The following is a 15,631-nucleotide window of genomic DNA, read 5'->3' as shown; positions in this document are numbered from 1 at the left end:
AAGATTACCGTTGGTGGTGACATCTGTTTCTTCCAGACCTTACTGTTTTGGTTCAAACATAGGAACCAACAAGTCATTTCTGCTACGTCTAAGCTGTTCGAATAAAACTGAACCAATTTTGCCCAGAAATATTTAAAAGACGAGCAACTGTTAGACAGACCAGCAAAGCGTGTCAGACTCCACAGTGACCATGAGTTATGACACACGACAAGACCATGGAAGTCGTCTTCCTCTTTCTGTTGGCATATCGGGCAAAGATTGCTAATCGGAACCATTCTTGTCGTTAGCGCTTTTAGAGACGGGAGGCACCCTGCTAACGTTCTCCATAAAAAGTTTTTGACCTTTTGTGGTGCTTTTATCGCCCAAACAGTGTGCCAATCCACTCCACTTACTCTCGTATCCGGATCAGGCCCGTACTGGGATGTCCACAATTGTCGATAGCAGCTTCGTACCATGACCTTACCTCTTTCACCCCAAAAACACTCCTATGAGTCGTTAACTGATCATATATTGAGAGGGATAGCATGGATAAGCTCAACATCATGGTCCACAAAAATTCACTGTATCAGGTCCATATCACAGTCCCTCGATTCCATCCTGAGTCTCTCCACCCTGTCGCTCTCTAAATCCGATAAGAGGCTACTTTCAACAAAAGGATTAATAAGATCAGGGAGCCATGGGTCTTCCCAGATTCTGATTGATGAGCCCGAACCCACCACCCTCCTCGCACCAGAAGCCACTATAGCTTGTGCGACAAGAACACTTCTCCAGATATAACTAGGCCTATTACCTAACTTCGCTTCTAGGAAAGAAGAAGATGGATAGTACTTAGCCTTGTATACCTGAGATAATAGGGAATCCGGGTTCGTGAGTAGCCGCCAACCCTGTTTAACCAGTAATGTTATGTTAAACAAGCGTAATTTTCGAAAGCCCAGTCCACCTTCACTCTTTGGAATACACAGCTTCTCTTAGGATTTCTAGTGAAGTCCTTGACCATCAGAGCCCGATGAACCCCACCAGAACGAGTTTATCATCCGTTCCAAATCTGCACACAATAAGGGAGGCAATAAAAATAAGCTCATTGCATAGGAAGGAAGAGCTTGGATAATAGATTTTAGAAGTACCTCTTTCCTGGCGCGAGATAGAAGTTTGGATGTCCACCTTGTCACTCTAGCTCTGACCCTGTCATCGATATACTGAAAAACTTGTGTCTTACACCTCCCAACCAAAGCCGGTAAGCCCAGATATTTAGCTGCAACCATACCCAGCGGTATCCCAAAGATAGAGCTCAGATTGGAGCGCAGAGTAGCCGTACAGTTCTCACTAAAAGAAATTGATGATTTTGCAAAATTCACTTTTTGTCTAGAAGCAGCTTCATACTGAAGTAAACAATGTTGCACCTGAAAGCTCTCCTCACTGTTTGCTTGAAAAAATAAATAGCTATCATCCGTAAAAAAAAAAAAAAAGAGGTAGGTAATTGAAGGGGCTGATCGAGCTATTCGACAACCATGGATTAAGCCTTGTAGTTCCAACGCCTGCAGTGAGGCAGATAACCCTTCTGCGCAAATTAGAAATAGATACGGGGATATGGGATCTCCTTGCCTTAATCCACGTTGTGGAATAATTGGCCTAATTTTCTGATTATTGTGGACGATATTATATTTAGCCCGAGTGACATATTGCATGACTAGAGAGATCCATTTTGCATCAAAACCCATCTTCTGCATCATCAATCTCAGAAATTCCCATTCTACCCGATCATATGTCTTGGCCATATCGAGTTTGAGAGATACATATCTTTTTCGTCCTCTAGATTTGTGTTCTAGAATGGTTTACCTCAAAAGCATGCATAATATTGTCAGTGATCAAACGCCCTGGAATGAAAGCGCTCTGAGTTGGTGAGATAATAACATTCAGCACCCTTTTAAGCCTATTTGCAATTGTCTTTACTAGAACTTTGTATATTACATTACACAGTGCAATTGGTCTGAGGTATGAGACTTTTTCCGGTGGTGACTTCTTTGGAATCAACACTATGTTTGTTTCATGGATACTATCAGGAAAGACCCCATTATTCAACCATCGAATACAAGCCTTGATGACATCAGGACCTACTAGATTCCAGTGGTGTTGATAAAAGCATGGATTGAACCCGTCAGGACCCAGGCTTTTGTAAGGATGCATAGAAAAGACTGCATTTTTTATTTCCATCTCTGTGTATGGTTGAAGGAGCTTGAAATTCATCTCAGATGAAATCTTTGGATGAATATTATTTAGAATAGGGTCTGCCGCACACCCAGAAGAGGTAAAAATATCAATAAAATAAGCTGATATTAGAGATTACCAATCGATCCAGTTGCCAGCATCGTCTTTAAGTCTACGGATTTTGTTCTTTCTCTTTCTTTGCTTCCAGTAAGATTCCTATTGAAGAAGAAGTTTATCGAACTATATTCGAGCCGTCTGTACTGCCTCACGATCCTGGGAATCAGTTTTTAATTTTTGTCACTGTATTTCTGATCTGCAGTGGCGAATCTTCGTCTTAAACTTATTACGGACTTGATTACCCCAGCTTTGTAAGACATCGCCGCACCTTTGCTGCTTACGGAGAAGACCACTATCATTTGCGGATCCCCAAGCTGTTTTAACCAGGTCTACGCATCCAGATTCCGTGGTCGAGGCATTTTCAAAACAGAACCGGTATGTTGATGTTGTCTGTTCACTGAGTACGGACAAGAAGAGAGCAGCATGATCGTTGCACTGAGCATCCTCAACTTTGACTGAAGCCTCACTAAACTGAGTAAACCATCTGATTGTTGCCAAGAATCTGTTAAGTTTTTCCTCAATTTTGCCAGTCGCACCTCGCCCTCTTTCCCAAGTAAACGGATATCCCGTCATCCTGATCTCTGACAAACCACAATCTGACACTGCTTCGCCAAAACCCCTCAAAAGAGCAGGGGGTGTTTATTACCACCACGCTTCTCAGATTGAGAAAGTAAATCATTAAAATCTCCAAATATGGCCCAAGGTTCAGAACTAATCCCTTTGAGCCCTCTCAACAGCTGCCAAGAGTCCGCACGACGCGACCTCTTCGAAAAGCCATAGAAACCGGTTAATCGATACTCCGGAAAACCTAGTAATGTGAACCTAAAGTCAATTTAATTCAAAGAGAACCCCAGTAGATGTACCGAATTTACATTTTCCCAAAGCAACGCAAGTCCCCCATCTTGGTTGATAGGCTCCACGACAAAAAGTCCCTGAAAAGATAACTTCTTCCGAATAACTTTGACCTTGGTACGACTACATTTAACTTCCATCAAGAATATGAACTCGGGATGTAGATTGGCTGCCAAATCCATAAGGTGACGAACTGTCCGGGCGTTTCCGATTCCCCATCAGTTCCAAGAGAGAACACCCATGGCTCCTTGCAAGCCGAGTCTGCTCGGCTCGCTTCTGATATTGAAATGTCTGTCCCTGTAAATCCTATCGCCACATTCCTCTCAACATCCATCGAACCTGCTTGACTGTTCTGTTCACTAACTTCTTGTGGGATTAACCATTTGCATTTAGGATCAGAGACCTCTATACCATCGTCAAAGAAAGGTTGAGGGCTACCACCTAACTGTAGTGTCCCTCCTCTGGGAATATTTTCCTTCTCATTCGTCTCTGCAGCACCTTTTCCTTTCTGATTAAAACCTGGCGGGATCTTAGATGCGATCTTCGGGATACAGCTATCCCCATTAGGAGAATTGAAGGGAGTATTGGAGTGTGGAGCCTTGATATTGCATGTTTGAGAGAGTAATTAGAGAGGTCGTTGCAGAAGAAACTTAGATTGCGGTTGAGATTGTGAGCGACGAGTAGGAGCTCTGAGCCAAGGACCATAAGCACGCTCAACTTTCTCTAGTTCGGCCACTTGTAGCAAAGCAAGGCAGAATTTATCAGCGTGACCAATGAGACCACAGACAAAACATAAAGTTGGAAGTCTCTCGTATTTAAAGTTAATCCAGAAAATTGTACCACCAGACATACTAATTTGCATCTTCCTTTTCAGCGGTGAGAAGATATTAATTGCAACACGAATACGGAGGTAAGTTCTGTTCATTCCAGTAAAATTGTTCGGGTTAGCTTCAACATAATTCCCCATAAAATTACCAATACTAGCTGCAATCTTTTCAGACATAAAACATGTTGGTAAATCATACACCTGGAGCCAAAATTCAGCATGAGATAAGATAATTTCCATGGGATTTTGTCCCTCTTCCAGCCTCTCTAACAGTAGTAGATGTTGTTCAAACGTCTAGGGCCCCCCTGTACCACCCTATCATGCTCCCACGGGTGGTAAAACTCAAAACGAAACAAATTGGGGCCTAGGTCTTCAATAAAGATCCCCTTTGATGGGCTCCATACATCGGCCAGGGTCGACTTCATAAACGCACTCTTGATCGGTCGGTCAGTGATAAAGGATCCCACCAGGCACCATGTCCGGGGACGAACCTGCAAATCGGAATCATTGAGTTGGATTACCAGACTCGTGCTCGACTCTTCCTCCAGTGTAAGAGCACTCATGTCAACGGCTGCTTCCATGGATTTAATAAACAATCACAGACGAGAGCAGGAAAGAGAAAAAGAAGGGGGGAAATCAGGGTAGGGGTTGGGAAATAGTAGTGGAGGTGGAAGAGGCAAAGCGGCGGCTCGACAGCGGCGAGAAGTTCTAAATTCTTAGGCCAGCTTTTAAAATGGCAAGAATACTAATTAATTGTATTATAATAAATAACAATATATAACTAAATAAAAAGATAACATATAAAGTTAATAAGGAAAGAATATAATATAATTAATTTAATTATGACGTTTAGCTTAAATTGTATATATTTTGTTTGATTAGGAAATTGTATATATTTTGTAAACGTTAAGTTTAAATTCGCATTATTTTGTAAACGTTAAGCTTATATTGGTATTATTTTGTACGTGTGGTCTAAATTGATGCTATATTGTAAACATTAAACCTAAATTAATATTATGTTGTAAACGTTAAACCTATATTGATGCTATTTTGAATGTTGAACCTAAATTAGTACTTTTCCAAAAACTTTACACGTATTTTGATATTTTTTTTCGTAACCACGTCTAAAAAAGTGATAGCTAGCTTCTTAGAAGTCCGTCTTTTTCTTCGTTTCTCGCAAACACATCTTAGGTTAAATTACACCGCATGTGACATTCTTGATGAGGATCTCTTTGATAAGAAAACATTAAAAAAAGAAAACCAACGGTGCTAAAAATCCTCCATAGTCCATGTATGTATCCCACTTAGGAGAGGCAATCGAAAAGAAAGAAATAACATAACATAAACAAAAACAAGGAGAGAAGCATGTGAGATGACAACCACCAATAATTCATTATTGTATCGCTAGCAGATTTTTTCTCCTTCTTCAATTGCCGTTAACTTTTCTTTTCCTATTATGCCCCTCCTTCTCTGCTTCTCCTGCCTCCATTTTACGTTTACTTTTCCGTAAATTCATCCCTAAGGAATGGGCTAAACGGTTCCCGAGGACTCATCTATTCACATTTCATCAAAATCAGTAATATTACCTCTTTCTTCATCACTCACCACGGACTCACACTCACTCATACCAGCTCCACATTTTTTAAAATTTCTCATACTGTAGAGAATAATGGCGAGTATGGCCGCGATCGGGGCGCTGAAAGTGCCGTCGTCCTCCACTACGGCGTCTTCATTTTCCAATTCCTCCAATCATAGCCGGAGAAATGTTCTGCGACAATTGTCTTTCTCCTCGTCTGAACTCTCCGGTGATAAGATTCATCCTAAGGCTGTTTCCATTCGTCCTGGATTTGTCTATAGTGACAAGACACCGATGATTGTTTCTCCTAAAGCGGTTTCTGATTCCAAGAATTCGCAAACCTGTCTTGATCCTGACGCAAGCAGAGTGAGTTTTTCTTTTTAGGCTATTTTGGAATATATAATGATTGCGTTTTAATCTTCTTTTGTTGAAATTTGAGCTCGAACGCTTTACATTGTTGTAATTAGGCTGTGAGTTGATTACCTTTTGGTCTGCTTCTATTTTGTCGGTGTGACATTGTATGCTTTTAGATGTGATTGTATTGGTTTATAATAAACTTGGCAAAATCAAGGGGGGCCGGTGTGTTATCTCTACTTTTTATGCTTAAACAGTATAACGTGAATTTCACTTTTGCATGCCTTGATCTGGCTGTTCATCTTGCGTTCCTTTATGCGCTTACACTTAATTGTGAGATGATGTAATAGAGTGAGAGGATTGAATTTAAAATTGAACTTTTTAATGGTGTAGGTTATTAGGATTGAAATAAAATGGGGAATTTGAATCTTGTAGGTTGCAGTTTGAAATTTGAAAGTCATTACCATTATTAACCTGTTCCAATCGTGGAGGTCACTATTACATTATGTATTTTGTTTAAAAATTTTGTTTTAAAGTATTCGAAGAATTAGGTTAAGGTTGATTTATTTTAGAAACCTCATAGTGGGTGGAATTCAATTCAATTGAATATTTTTCTTTTTTTTCTTTTTTTTTTTAACTTTATGTCATGTTTGGAAACAAAAAGAATTGAAAGAATAGAATTCTTCATATTTCAGATAAAATTGTGGTGTGAGAAATACGCCCACTTAAATTGATTAAAGTTTCTATATAATAAGGGTTTTAATGGAAATATGTGAAATAAATTTATCAATTGCTGATCAAATTCTCTCATAAAAATGTTTTCCAAACAAAAGGAATGATTTGGTAAATGAATTGAAGCGATTCCTAATAAGGAAATTTAATTCTTTTCTTGTATGGAATTTGTTGCAAACAAATGAGGGTGACAGTAACCTCTTGATACGTATGAACTCTGAAGTAAGGATTGCTAATCATTTGTTTATATTCCTCATAGAGTGTCTTGGGAATTATTCTTGGAGGTGGTGCTGGGACCCGTCTTTATCCACTGACCAAGAAGAGGGCAAAACCTGCTGTACCTTTGGGAGCAAATTACAGACTGATTGATATTCCCGTGAGTAATTGCTTGAACAGCAATATATCGAAGATTTATGTTCTTACACAATTCAACTCTGCATCTCTTAATCGCCATCTTTCAAGGGCATATGCAAGCAACATGGGTGGCTACAAAAATGAAGGTTTTGTTGAAGTTCTTGCTGCTCAGCAGAGCCCAGAGAATCCAAATTGGTTCCAGGTACTGATTTTGCTTTGCTGAACTCTTCAGGGGTGCATTTGGATGAGAGATTTTCAAATTTAAGTTTTTATTTGAGTTTCATTTTTAAAATTGTGCAGTTGTAAGTTTCTCCCTTGAAATAGGGGTGCATCCGGTTTGTGAACTTATTTAACTAAAGATGGTACATATCGTAAACCATTAATTTAATATGTATAGTTCTATATGTGATTTTAGTTTTAAATGCCTACCTAATAGAAAATACTTACATGCTTTTACATCCTAGATTTCATCACGCCTTTACAGGGTCCTTTTTCTTGTCTCTAGTGTCCTCTCATGAAATTTAACTGCATGAATCACAGGGCACAGCTGATGCAGTCAGACAGTACTTGTGGTTATTTGAAGAGCATAATGTATTGGAATTCTTGATTCTTGCTGGGGATCATTTGTATCGGATGGACTATGAAAGGTTTATCCAGGCGCATAGAGAGACAGATGCAGATATTACTGTGGCTGCTTTACCAATGGATGAAAAACGTGCAACTGCCTTTGGCCTGATGAAAATTGACGAAGAGGGACGGATAATTGAATTTGCTGAGAAGCCTAAAGGGGAGCAATTGAAAGCTATGAAGGTAGGTCCTTTTACAAAGATAATTGCTTTATTTTGAGTGAATTCTTATTGTGCTTTGTTTCTTAATACTGATGGCAGAGCAATAATTCTTTTTTTTTTTTACTTCCTGTTATCTTGTAGGTTGACACTACAATTTTAGGTCTTGACGATGAGAGGGCAAAAGAGATGCCTTTTATTGCTAGTATGGGGATTTATGTTGTCAGCAAAAATGTGATGTTAGATCTGCTAAGGGATAAGTTTCCTGGAGCCAACGATTTTGGAAGTGAAGTGATTCCTGGTGCTACATCCATTGGACTGAGAGTATGTGTCCCTTCATTCCTTTGTCTTTGCAAATGCTTGCTTGTAATTTAACATCAAGAAAAGGCAATTCTTCTTGTAGGAAATAGGCATATATATAAATCTTCTGAAGCATTTTGTCTGAACTGGGAAATCATAAAACAGAAATTACATTTATCCATGTAAAAGCCATAATGCCAAAACTCTTGCTGAATACGTGTGCTTGTTATAAGTTAGTTACATGTTGAGCAAATATTTTAACCATTCTTGCAAATTACTTGGCTATATTCAGCTTGAATCTTCTCTATTACACACTCAATTTATTTTATTTTGGTGAAGATATCAACGTTGAAATTGTCTACTTACTATTTCAAATATTTCTTGAACTCAAATTTTATAACAGTGCCTGCTGCATGATATTTACAGGTGCAAGCTTACCTATACGATGGCTACTGGGAAGATATTGGTACAATTGAGGCATTTTACAATGCCAATCTTGGGATAACTAAAAAGCCAATACCAGATTTCAGGTAGGCTTCCTAGTCGTAGATCCATATGCACCAAGCTTTCAGCTTGATATTTTAGTTGGCATATCTCTACGTCAGGCTTTAAAAATTGGTCAATTTGTTAAATTTTGGGATTATCTAATTGAACCCCATGATATGTTTGTTTCTGAAATATTTTTGTTGATATTCTTGGACCTTCTTTTGCAGCTTCTATGACCGTTCATCTCCAATTTATACTCAACCTCGATATTTACCTCCATCCAAGATGCTTGATGCTGATGTTACTGATAGTGTTATTGGGGAGGGTTGTGTTATTAAGGTAAGTACATGGTTGGAAAAGAATATAAAAAACCTTAAGTAGAATTTGGCGAAGTATAATTCACCTTATCATCTCTTTCTATTTGTCTTTTTTTTTTTTTTGTCTTCAAAAGAATTGTAAGATTCACCACTCGGTAGTTGGCCTTCGGTCTTGCATATCAGAAGGTGCCATCATAGAGGACACATTGCTAATGGGCGCGGATTATTATGAGGTAGAATCCCCTGAAAATGCTCTTTCAATTGTCTTTTTTTATTAGTTATATACTTGGGGTTGAATTGGTGGAACTGATGCCTCTATTTCCAATACCATTGCCTTCAAATTGATTTTCTTTCTGGAAAATTTGTTGTTTCAGACTGATGCTGACAGGAGGTTTCTGGCTGCAAAGGGCAGTGTTCCAATTGGTATTGGCAAGAATTCTCATATCAAGAGAGCTATTATTGACAAGAATGCTAGAATTGGAGAAAATGTGAAGGTAAATAAATAGAAATCCAGAGTTCAACTAATAAATTTGTTTCCTTTTGGCCAACTTTGCCTTTTGGGATATTGAAATACTTGGGTCTATTTGGTTCAGTTATTCATATCTATTGTTCGTTGTTGTTGGTAGTTGATAGAAGTTTGTTTTTTCTTCTGAAATAGTTATCAGCGACTGTTTCTCAATCCTAACCAAACACTTCCACCCTTACTCTTTGGAGTGAAAATTTAAAAACAAAAAAAGGAGCTACGGAAAGGAGAACCGAACGGGCACTTAAACCCCCATGAAATAGCTAGGATGCTGACTACTGATATTGAATTGAAGTCTTGATATGAATTATACTTGAAAGGTGGATTTATAAACAAGATATGTTTTTTGTTGCTATTTCAGATAATTAATAGCGACAATGTGCAAGAAGCAGCTCGGGAAACAGACGGGTATTTCATAAAGAGTGGGATAGTAACAGTAATCAAGGACGCTTTGATTCCAAGCGGAACTGTGATCTAGAGATTTTTGTAGGATTTGAAAGCTAAGCTACTAAGGAGTGTTCTTCTCTTGCATCATGAAATTAGATGTGTTAGCGAGTTTATTTCCACTTTGTGTAAGGCTGCCTTCTTTTATTGCTTTATGTATATGTCGTGGTTGTATAATGTTATTAGGGAGAGAGGGAGAGGACTTGGTAAATTATCGTGTAGAGGTCTCTTTTCTGCCAATTTAAAGATTCTGTTGCTTTTTTCTTTAAGCTTAACTATCCCTGGTATTTGCACCAGAAACATGTAGAATGGAATGGGGAGAGATAAGCATTGTAGCATATGAATAAGGTTCAATAAAAATAAAAATGTAAAACTCTGAATTTTATTTAAACAGCAACTGTAAATAGATTCTGAAGTTTTGTCCCCACGTGTGAAATATAATCAAAGTGAGGCCTATTCTAAATGAAAAGTTCAGTATTTGTATTTTGTATTGATTAGGACACAATACAGCATTACGTATATAAATACAACAAAACAGAACTATCAAATACGTGCTTTTTATAAAAAAAAATAATAAAAAAAAATTGAGAAAACGAGCCAAATTAAATTAAATTCAAATAAAGAGCTTGAACAACAAAAGTATCATATTACCATAAACTGTTTGTATGAAGAGTTGGAAGTCCGATTCAGAAACAATATAATATAAATCAGTAGGGAGAGACCGTTGAGCCAAGAAAATAATTCCACTTGCCCAAAAGTTGTGGTTAAGTAAAAATAAAGTAAAAATCTAATTGGACTTTTTATCTAGAGATTTGACAAGGTGCTTCATCTGAAATCTCCAAAAGAAAAAATAGGCTAAACCTAAACCCAGCAACACATACACCCAAACCTTTTCTTCCTTGCTCTCCCTCACTGATTGCACTTCTTCAATATCAAACCATTCCCTCCCACCTTTCCCCAATATGCCCTCAACCACTCTTCCATATATCACATATGCCCTATCCTCTCTCCCCACTGTTACTGAAGTCGCAAACTTCTCATAATCAAGGTCAATTTTGTCATATACCACTCCCTCTCCCCAACTATCATCGCTTTTCAGAAACCACAATTTATTAGGAGACACCACCAAAACGACACCGTCCCTTCGAACTGCAACTCCATCTGCCAAATCCAAATCTTCCGATAACAACACCGTCCTAGCCGTTCCGTCCTCCTCATCCACCTTGAACATCTTCCCAGTGTTCGATTGAACCACCAACAAGTACCCCTTGCTCACATATGCAATCCCGTTCAAACCGCAGAAGCTAAACGGTGCGTCGGGGTCCACTGGATAACGATTGAACGTCGGAGATCTCGAGAAAATTGAGGCTTCACCTTGAGCGTTGACTTTCCAGATGAAGTTACCCTCCGAGTTGCCCAACGAATTAGTGACGTAAGCGTTTCCCTTGAAATCAACCGCAACTGCGTTTGCTACGGCGCGGGAGGTGGTTTCGGGAACGGCATCAGGGAGGAGGGAGAGGAAAATTCGTTGGCCGGAACGGAGATTGTAGGCGGCGAGGGCATTGAAGGGAGGGAGCGGCGCAATGGAGTGAACAACAGCAAGAAGACGGTTCTGGAGTGAATCTACGGCCAATCCGACAATGGAAGTGTTGGGAGGTAGGGTTGGGTCGGAGATGAGAGTATGGACGACGGCAGCATCGGAGACGGAGTAGAAAGTGCGATTGCGGAGGGAACCAAGGATGAAGTGTTGGGCGGAGGGATCATAAGCGATGCCTTCAGGATAGAGATTTGGGGCGTGGAAGTTGATGGTGTGAGGTTTTCCGATTGTTGAAGGGATCAAAACGAAGAAGAGGAAGAAGGAGAGGGTAGACATGTTTGGGCGTGTAGAAGCTAATGCTAATCCCCACAACACAACAGTCTAGTTGTACCCATACTCATAGTAGTACTAGTGTGTGGGTAAAGCCGTAATAAAATAATAAACATCTTTTCTTGGGTAACAGGCCCGTTAACAGTTTTTTACTGGATTGACAAAAAAAACTGTTTACGGACCTGGTGAGTGGCAACGACGATATTGGGCCTCATCCAACTCCACCTAAACTCATCCATTTTTGGACGGGTTTGAAATATAAAAAAGAGGCAGCCCGGTTTCTTTTTACATTAAAAACATAATAAAATTATGGTTAAATTATAATATCAAAATTATCTCTTAATCTATAGCTATTTTTTATATATCATAATAAATTATGTTTTTATATCAAATTTAAAAACTCTAAATCCTAATTCATAATTTTTAAACTCTAAAAACTATATCCTAAATCCCTAATTTATAAATCTAATCTTTAAAATATATTAAAAATTCTTCAAAAAAATATATATTAAAAATTATAATCTACTTAATTCAATATTATATATATATATATATATATATATATATATATATATATATATATATATATTAATTTATAGAAAATATATATATAAATAAAACTTTAACCTATATAATATGTCTGTTTATTTTTATTACTAAAAAAAGTATACATTAAGCAGGTTGGATTTAGAAATTTATTTTCAAAAGTGAGTTTCTTATATTAATAATCACATTAGTTATCACTTTGGATTAAATATTTTTATGAGAAAGTCTGATATGCATAAGTTTGATCTGATATGATTCATGAACAAATCTTTTATTTAGTGATTGCTTGTTTTGAGAATCTTCAAAAAATTATCTATAAAAATATAATATATATATATATATATATATATATATATATATAATTTGTTCTACTAAAAATGTATTAAATGCATTTAATATTAAATATATAATATTTACAAGTTAATTTAATTTAATATTACAAATATTTACATACATTGTTAGGAGATTAAGAATCTACGTAAGAATCTACTTACATGAATTAGTCAAACAATTGAATAAATAAATAAAATATATAATATAAGGAATGTACGTGGTTTGTCTAATTCGTACCTACAACCATGAGTGAGTGAAAGTATCATTGTAGCAACCAATATGTGTTAGAGATAATGTTTCTATTATCTCTGTAAATATGTTGAATGTATAGTTTGATATATGGGAAGATTATGGAGATAAAGAGAGATAAGTAATAACACAATAAATGGTTTGAATCACCTTAGTGATTATGGCTCAGAGGCCTTGTATTTATAGTGAGCCAATAGTAGTTTGTATAGGAATACAATACACAAGTATAATCGTATTAGAACTCTACCTAGCTAGGGTTATAGACAAATTGAAACTCTAACTAGATAAGAATCTATTTACAGAGATAATAGGAACATTATCTCTAACACCCCCCCTCAAGCCGATGGCGGGCACGAACAAAGAGGCGAGAGCGTAGCATCGTGAAGCGAGCCGGAGCTAGTGGCTTGGTGAGTATGTCTGCAACCTGATCATCGGTGAGAATAAATCTGACACTGAGAAAACCTCTGTGAACTTGTTCACGAACAAAATGATAATCTAGCTCAATGTGCTTCGTACGGGCATGAAAGACTGGATTGGAGGTGAGATAAATTGCTCCAACATTATCACACCGTAGCTGAACCGGGGTGGGTAAGGGAAATCCGAGATCCGAGAGAAGAGATTTGAACCATAGGAGTTCTGCTGTGGCATTTGCCACTACCTTGTATTCACTTTCTGTTGAGGATCTGGCTATCGTGGGTTACTTGCGGGTCTTCCACGATACAATGCTGGATCCAAAGTAGACACAGAAGGCACCCGTGGATCGTCGATCATCAGGACACCCTCCCCAATCACTATCTGAGTAACAATGGATGTGCTGTATTGGTTTGATGGACATGACTATGCCAAAGTCTGATGTGCCCTGAATATAGCGTAAGACCCTCTTAACTCCTTTCCAGTGCTCATCAGTCGGACAGTGCAGAAACTGACATAATTTGTTAACTGCAAATGCAATGTCAGGACGAGTGAATGTTAAATATTGAAGTCCTCCCACAATGCTTCGGTATTCATCTCCAGAGGTTAAGCTGATGCCTAGCTCCTTTGAAAGTGTTGGCGTGGTGGCCATGGGCGTGAGTGTGGGCTTGGAGTCAATCATCTTTACTCTGTCTAGGATGTCAGCCACATACTTGGCCTGACACATGTGAATGCCATCCTTCTCATATTTGATCTCAATTCTGAGAAAGTATTCTGCCTTGCCAAGGTTGCGAATGGGAAACTCATGTTCAATGGCTGCAATAGTGTTGGTGATGTGTGCAGGGTGGTTACCTGTTATGAGTATATCATCAACATAACACAGAATGTAAGTCTTTTCAGTGTCGGTGCGCCTGATGAACAGAGAGTTGTCAGCCTGTGACATTTTGTACCCAAGGGAGAGGAGGAATGTTCGAAGGCGTGTGAACCATTCTCGCGGTGCTTGCTTTAATCCATAAAGACTCTTTTTGAGAAGACAGACATGATCTGGTCTGTCACTATCCCGAAAACCCTGCGATTGTTCCATATAGATTGTCTCTGATAAGTTTCCATGAAGAAATGCATTAGAGACATCCAGCTGATTGATGAACCAGTTGTTTACTGCTGCAATGGCAAAGACAGACCTAATGGTTATAGCTTTGATTACTAGACTGAATGTTTCTTTGTAGTCAATCCCAGCTTTTTGAGTGAATCCCCGTGCTACCAAACGGGCTTTGTGACGATCAATGGTTCCATCAGACTTCTTCTTTGTACGAAAAATCCACCTGGAGGTGATGACATGCTGATCATGTGGTCTCGGTACAAGTTGCCAGGTGCCATTGTCCATAAGAGCTTGAATCTCTTCAGACATTGTTGTACGCCATTCGGGTTGTTTGTTGGCTTTACTGAAGCATGTGGGATCCACTGTGCCATTTGGATGTGTAGCTAGAAGTCCCTCAAACCGTCCTCTTGAGTGAAGAGACGACTGTCGAAGCTGCATATAATGTTGACGTCGACCAATTAGCGGTGCATTGCGAGGTCTGGGCCTTGCAGTTGGAACAGGAGCAGGTGGTGCAGTTTCAGGAGGAGGAGACTTTGTTTGTGGCATGAGGTTCTCTTCATGAGGTACTGCATTCTGTATTTCCGGTGTGGTGATGTTCACAGCATCAACTGGTGTGCTAAGATCATTCTGAGGAACAGGTGTTGATGCAGCTGTGACCACTGGTGACAAACATTGACGTGGAGCTAGTGGAGCAGTGTTTGTGGCTTCAGAGTCAGGGGGAGTAATTGGGGTACCAGGATGAGGTCCAGAGTGGACAGGTGTGATGGGTTGGGAGCATGGAACCAAGTTAGAAGTAGATAATAAAGGATTGGGATTAGAGAAATTACCTGGATACGGGCCGAGTAAAGATGGTAGTTGACACGATGTGCTTACCCCCGAGTTGCTAGATGAAGGTGATGATGCAGTGACTGCTGATGCATTAAATACTTCTTCATTGTGCTGCACAAATTTGCAGATGTATATGCGTCCGGTGGCATACTCAAGACAAATATCCCCAGAATGATTTTCTGATGGACCAAGGTAGACACATAGCTTGGAACGAAAATCAAATTTGTGCTGGTTGTATGGACGAAGAAGAGGATAGATACCACTGCCAAAGATGCGTAATGCCTTATAGGCAGGCTGTTTCTTGTAGAACAAGAAATAGGGTGAATTGTTGTTCAATATTTTGGTGGGTAAGTAGTTGATTAGCCTAATGTTGTGTATCATGGCATAGTTCCAGAATTTGAGAGGTAAAGATGCATTGGCTAACAAA

At 38.8% G+C, this 15,631-nt stretch overlaps 2 protein-coding genes across 2 annotated transcripts; one reads left to right on the top strand and one right to left on the bottom strand.

Annotated features, from left to right (window-relative positions):
* The first annotated feature begins 5,364 nt into the window (after nt 1–5,364).
* LOC136228926 (glucose-1-phosphate adenylyltransferase small subunit 2, chloroplastic) lies at nt 5,365–10,171 on the top strand. Its single transcript, XM_066017424.1, has 9 exons — nt 5,365–5,942; nt 6,922–7,218; nt 7,557–7,826; nt 7,946–8,125; nt 8,528–8,631; nt 8,815–8,926; nt 9,039–9,137; nt 9,279–9,398; nt 9,789–10,171. The coding sequence occupies exons 1-9, from the start codon at nt 5,670–5,672 to the stop codon at nt 9,903–9,905; spliced, it is 1,572 nt and encodes a 523-aa protein (XP_065873496.1). The 5' UTR covers nt 5,365–5,669; the 3' UTR covers nt 9,906–10,171.
* A 284-nt stretch (nt 10,172–10,455) lies between these two features.
* Nucleotides 10,456–11,802, bottom strand: LOC136228927 (uncharacterized). Its single transcript, XM_066017425.1, has one exon. It carries the CDS (start codon nt 11,742–11,744, stop codon nt 10,659–10,661), a length of 1,086 nt encoding a protein of 361 aa, XP_065873497.1. The 5' UTR covers nt 11,745–11,802; the 3' UTR covers nt 10,456–10,658.
* Nucleotides 11,803–15,631: the final 3,829 nt, after the last annotated feature.

Source organism: Euphorbia lathyris, chromosome 5, assembly GCF_963576675.1.
Source record: "Euphorbia lathyris chromosome 5, ddEupLath1.1, whole genome shotgun sequence".
Classification (NCBI taxonomy): Eukaryota; Viridiplantae; Streptophyta; class Magnoliopsida; order Malpighiales; family Euphorbiaceae; genus Euphorbia; species Euphorbia lathyris.
This window is presented reverse-complemented; position numbering and strand designations above follow the sequence as displayed.

Coding starts and splice junctions, on each gene's coding strand:
- LOC136228927 (XM_066017425.1), bottom strand. CDS start 11,744: ATGTCTACCCTCTCCTTCTTCCTCTTCTTCGTTTTGATCCCTTCAACA.
- LOC136228926 (XM_066017424.1), top strand. CDS start 5,670: ATGGCGAGTATGGCCGCGATCGGGGCGCTGAAAGTGCCGTCGTCCTCC. Junction 5,943..6,921: donor TTGATCCTGACGCAAGCAGA/GTGAGTTTTTCT, acceptor TATTCCTCATAG/AGTGTCTTGGGAATTATTCT. Junction 7,827..7,945: donor AGCAATTGAAAGCTATGAAG/GTAGGTCCTTTT, acceptor GTTATCTTGTAG/GTTGACACTACAATTTTAGG.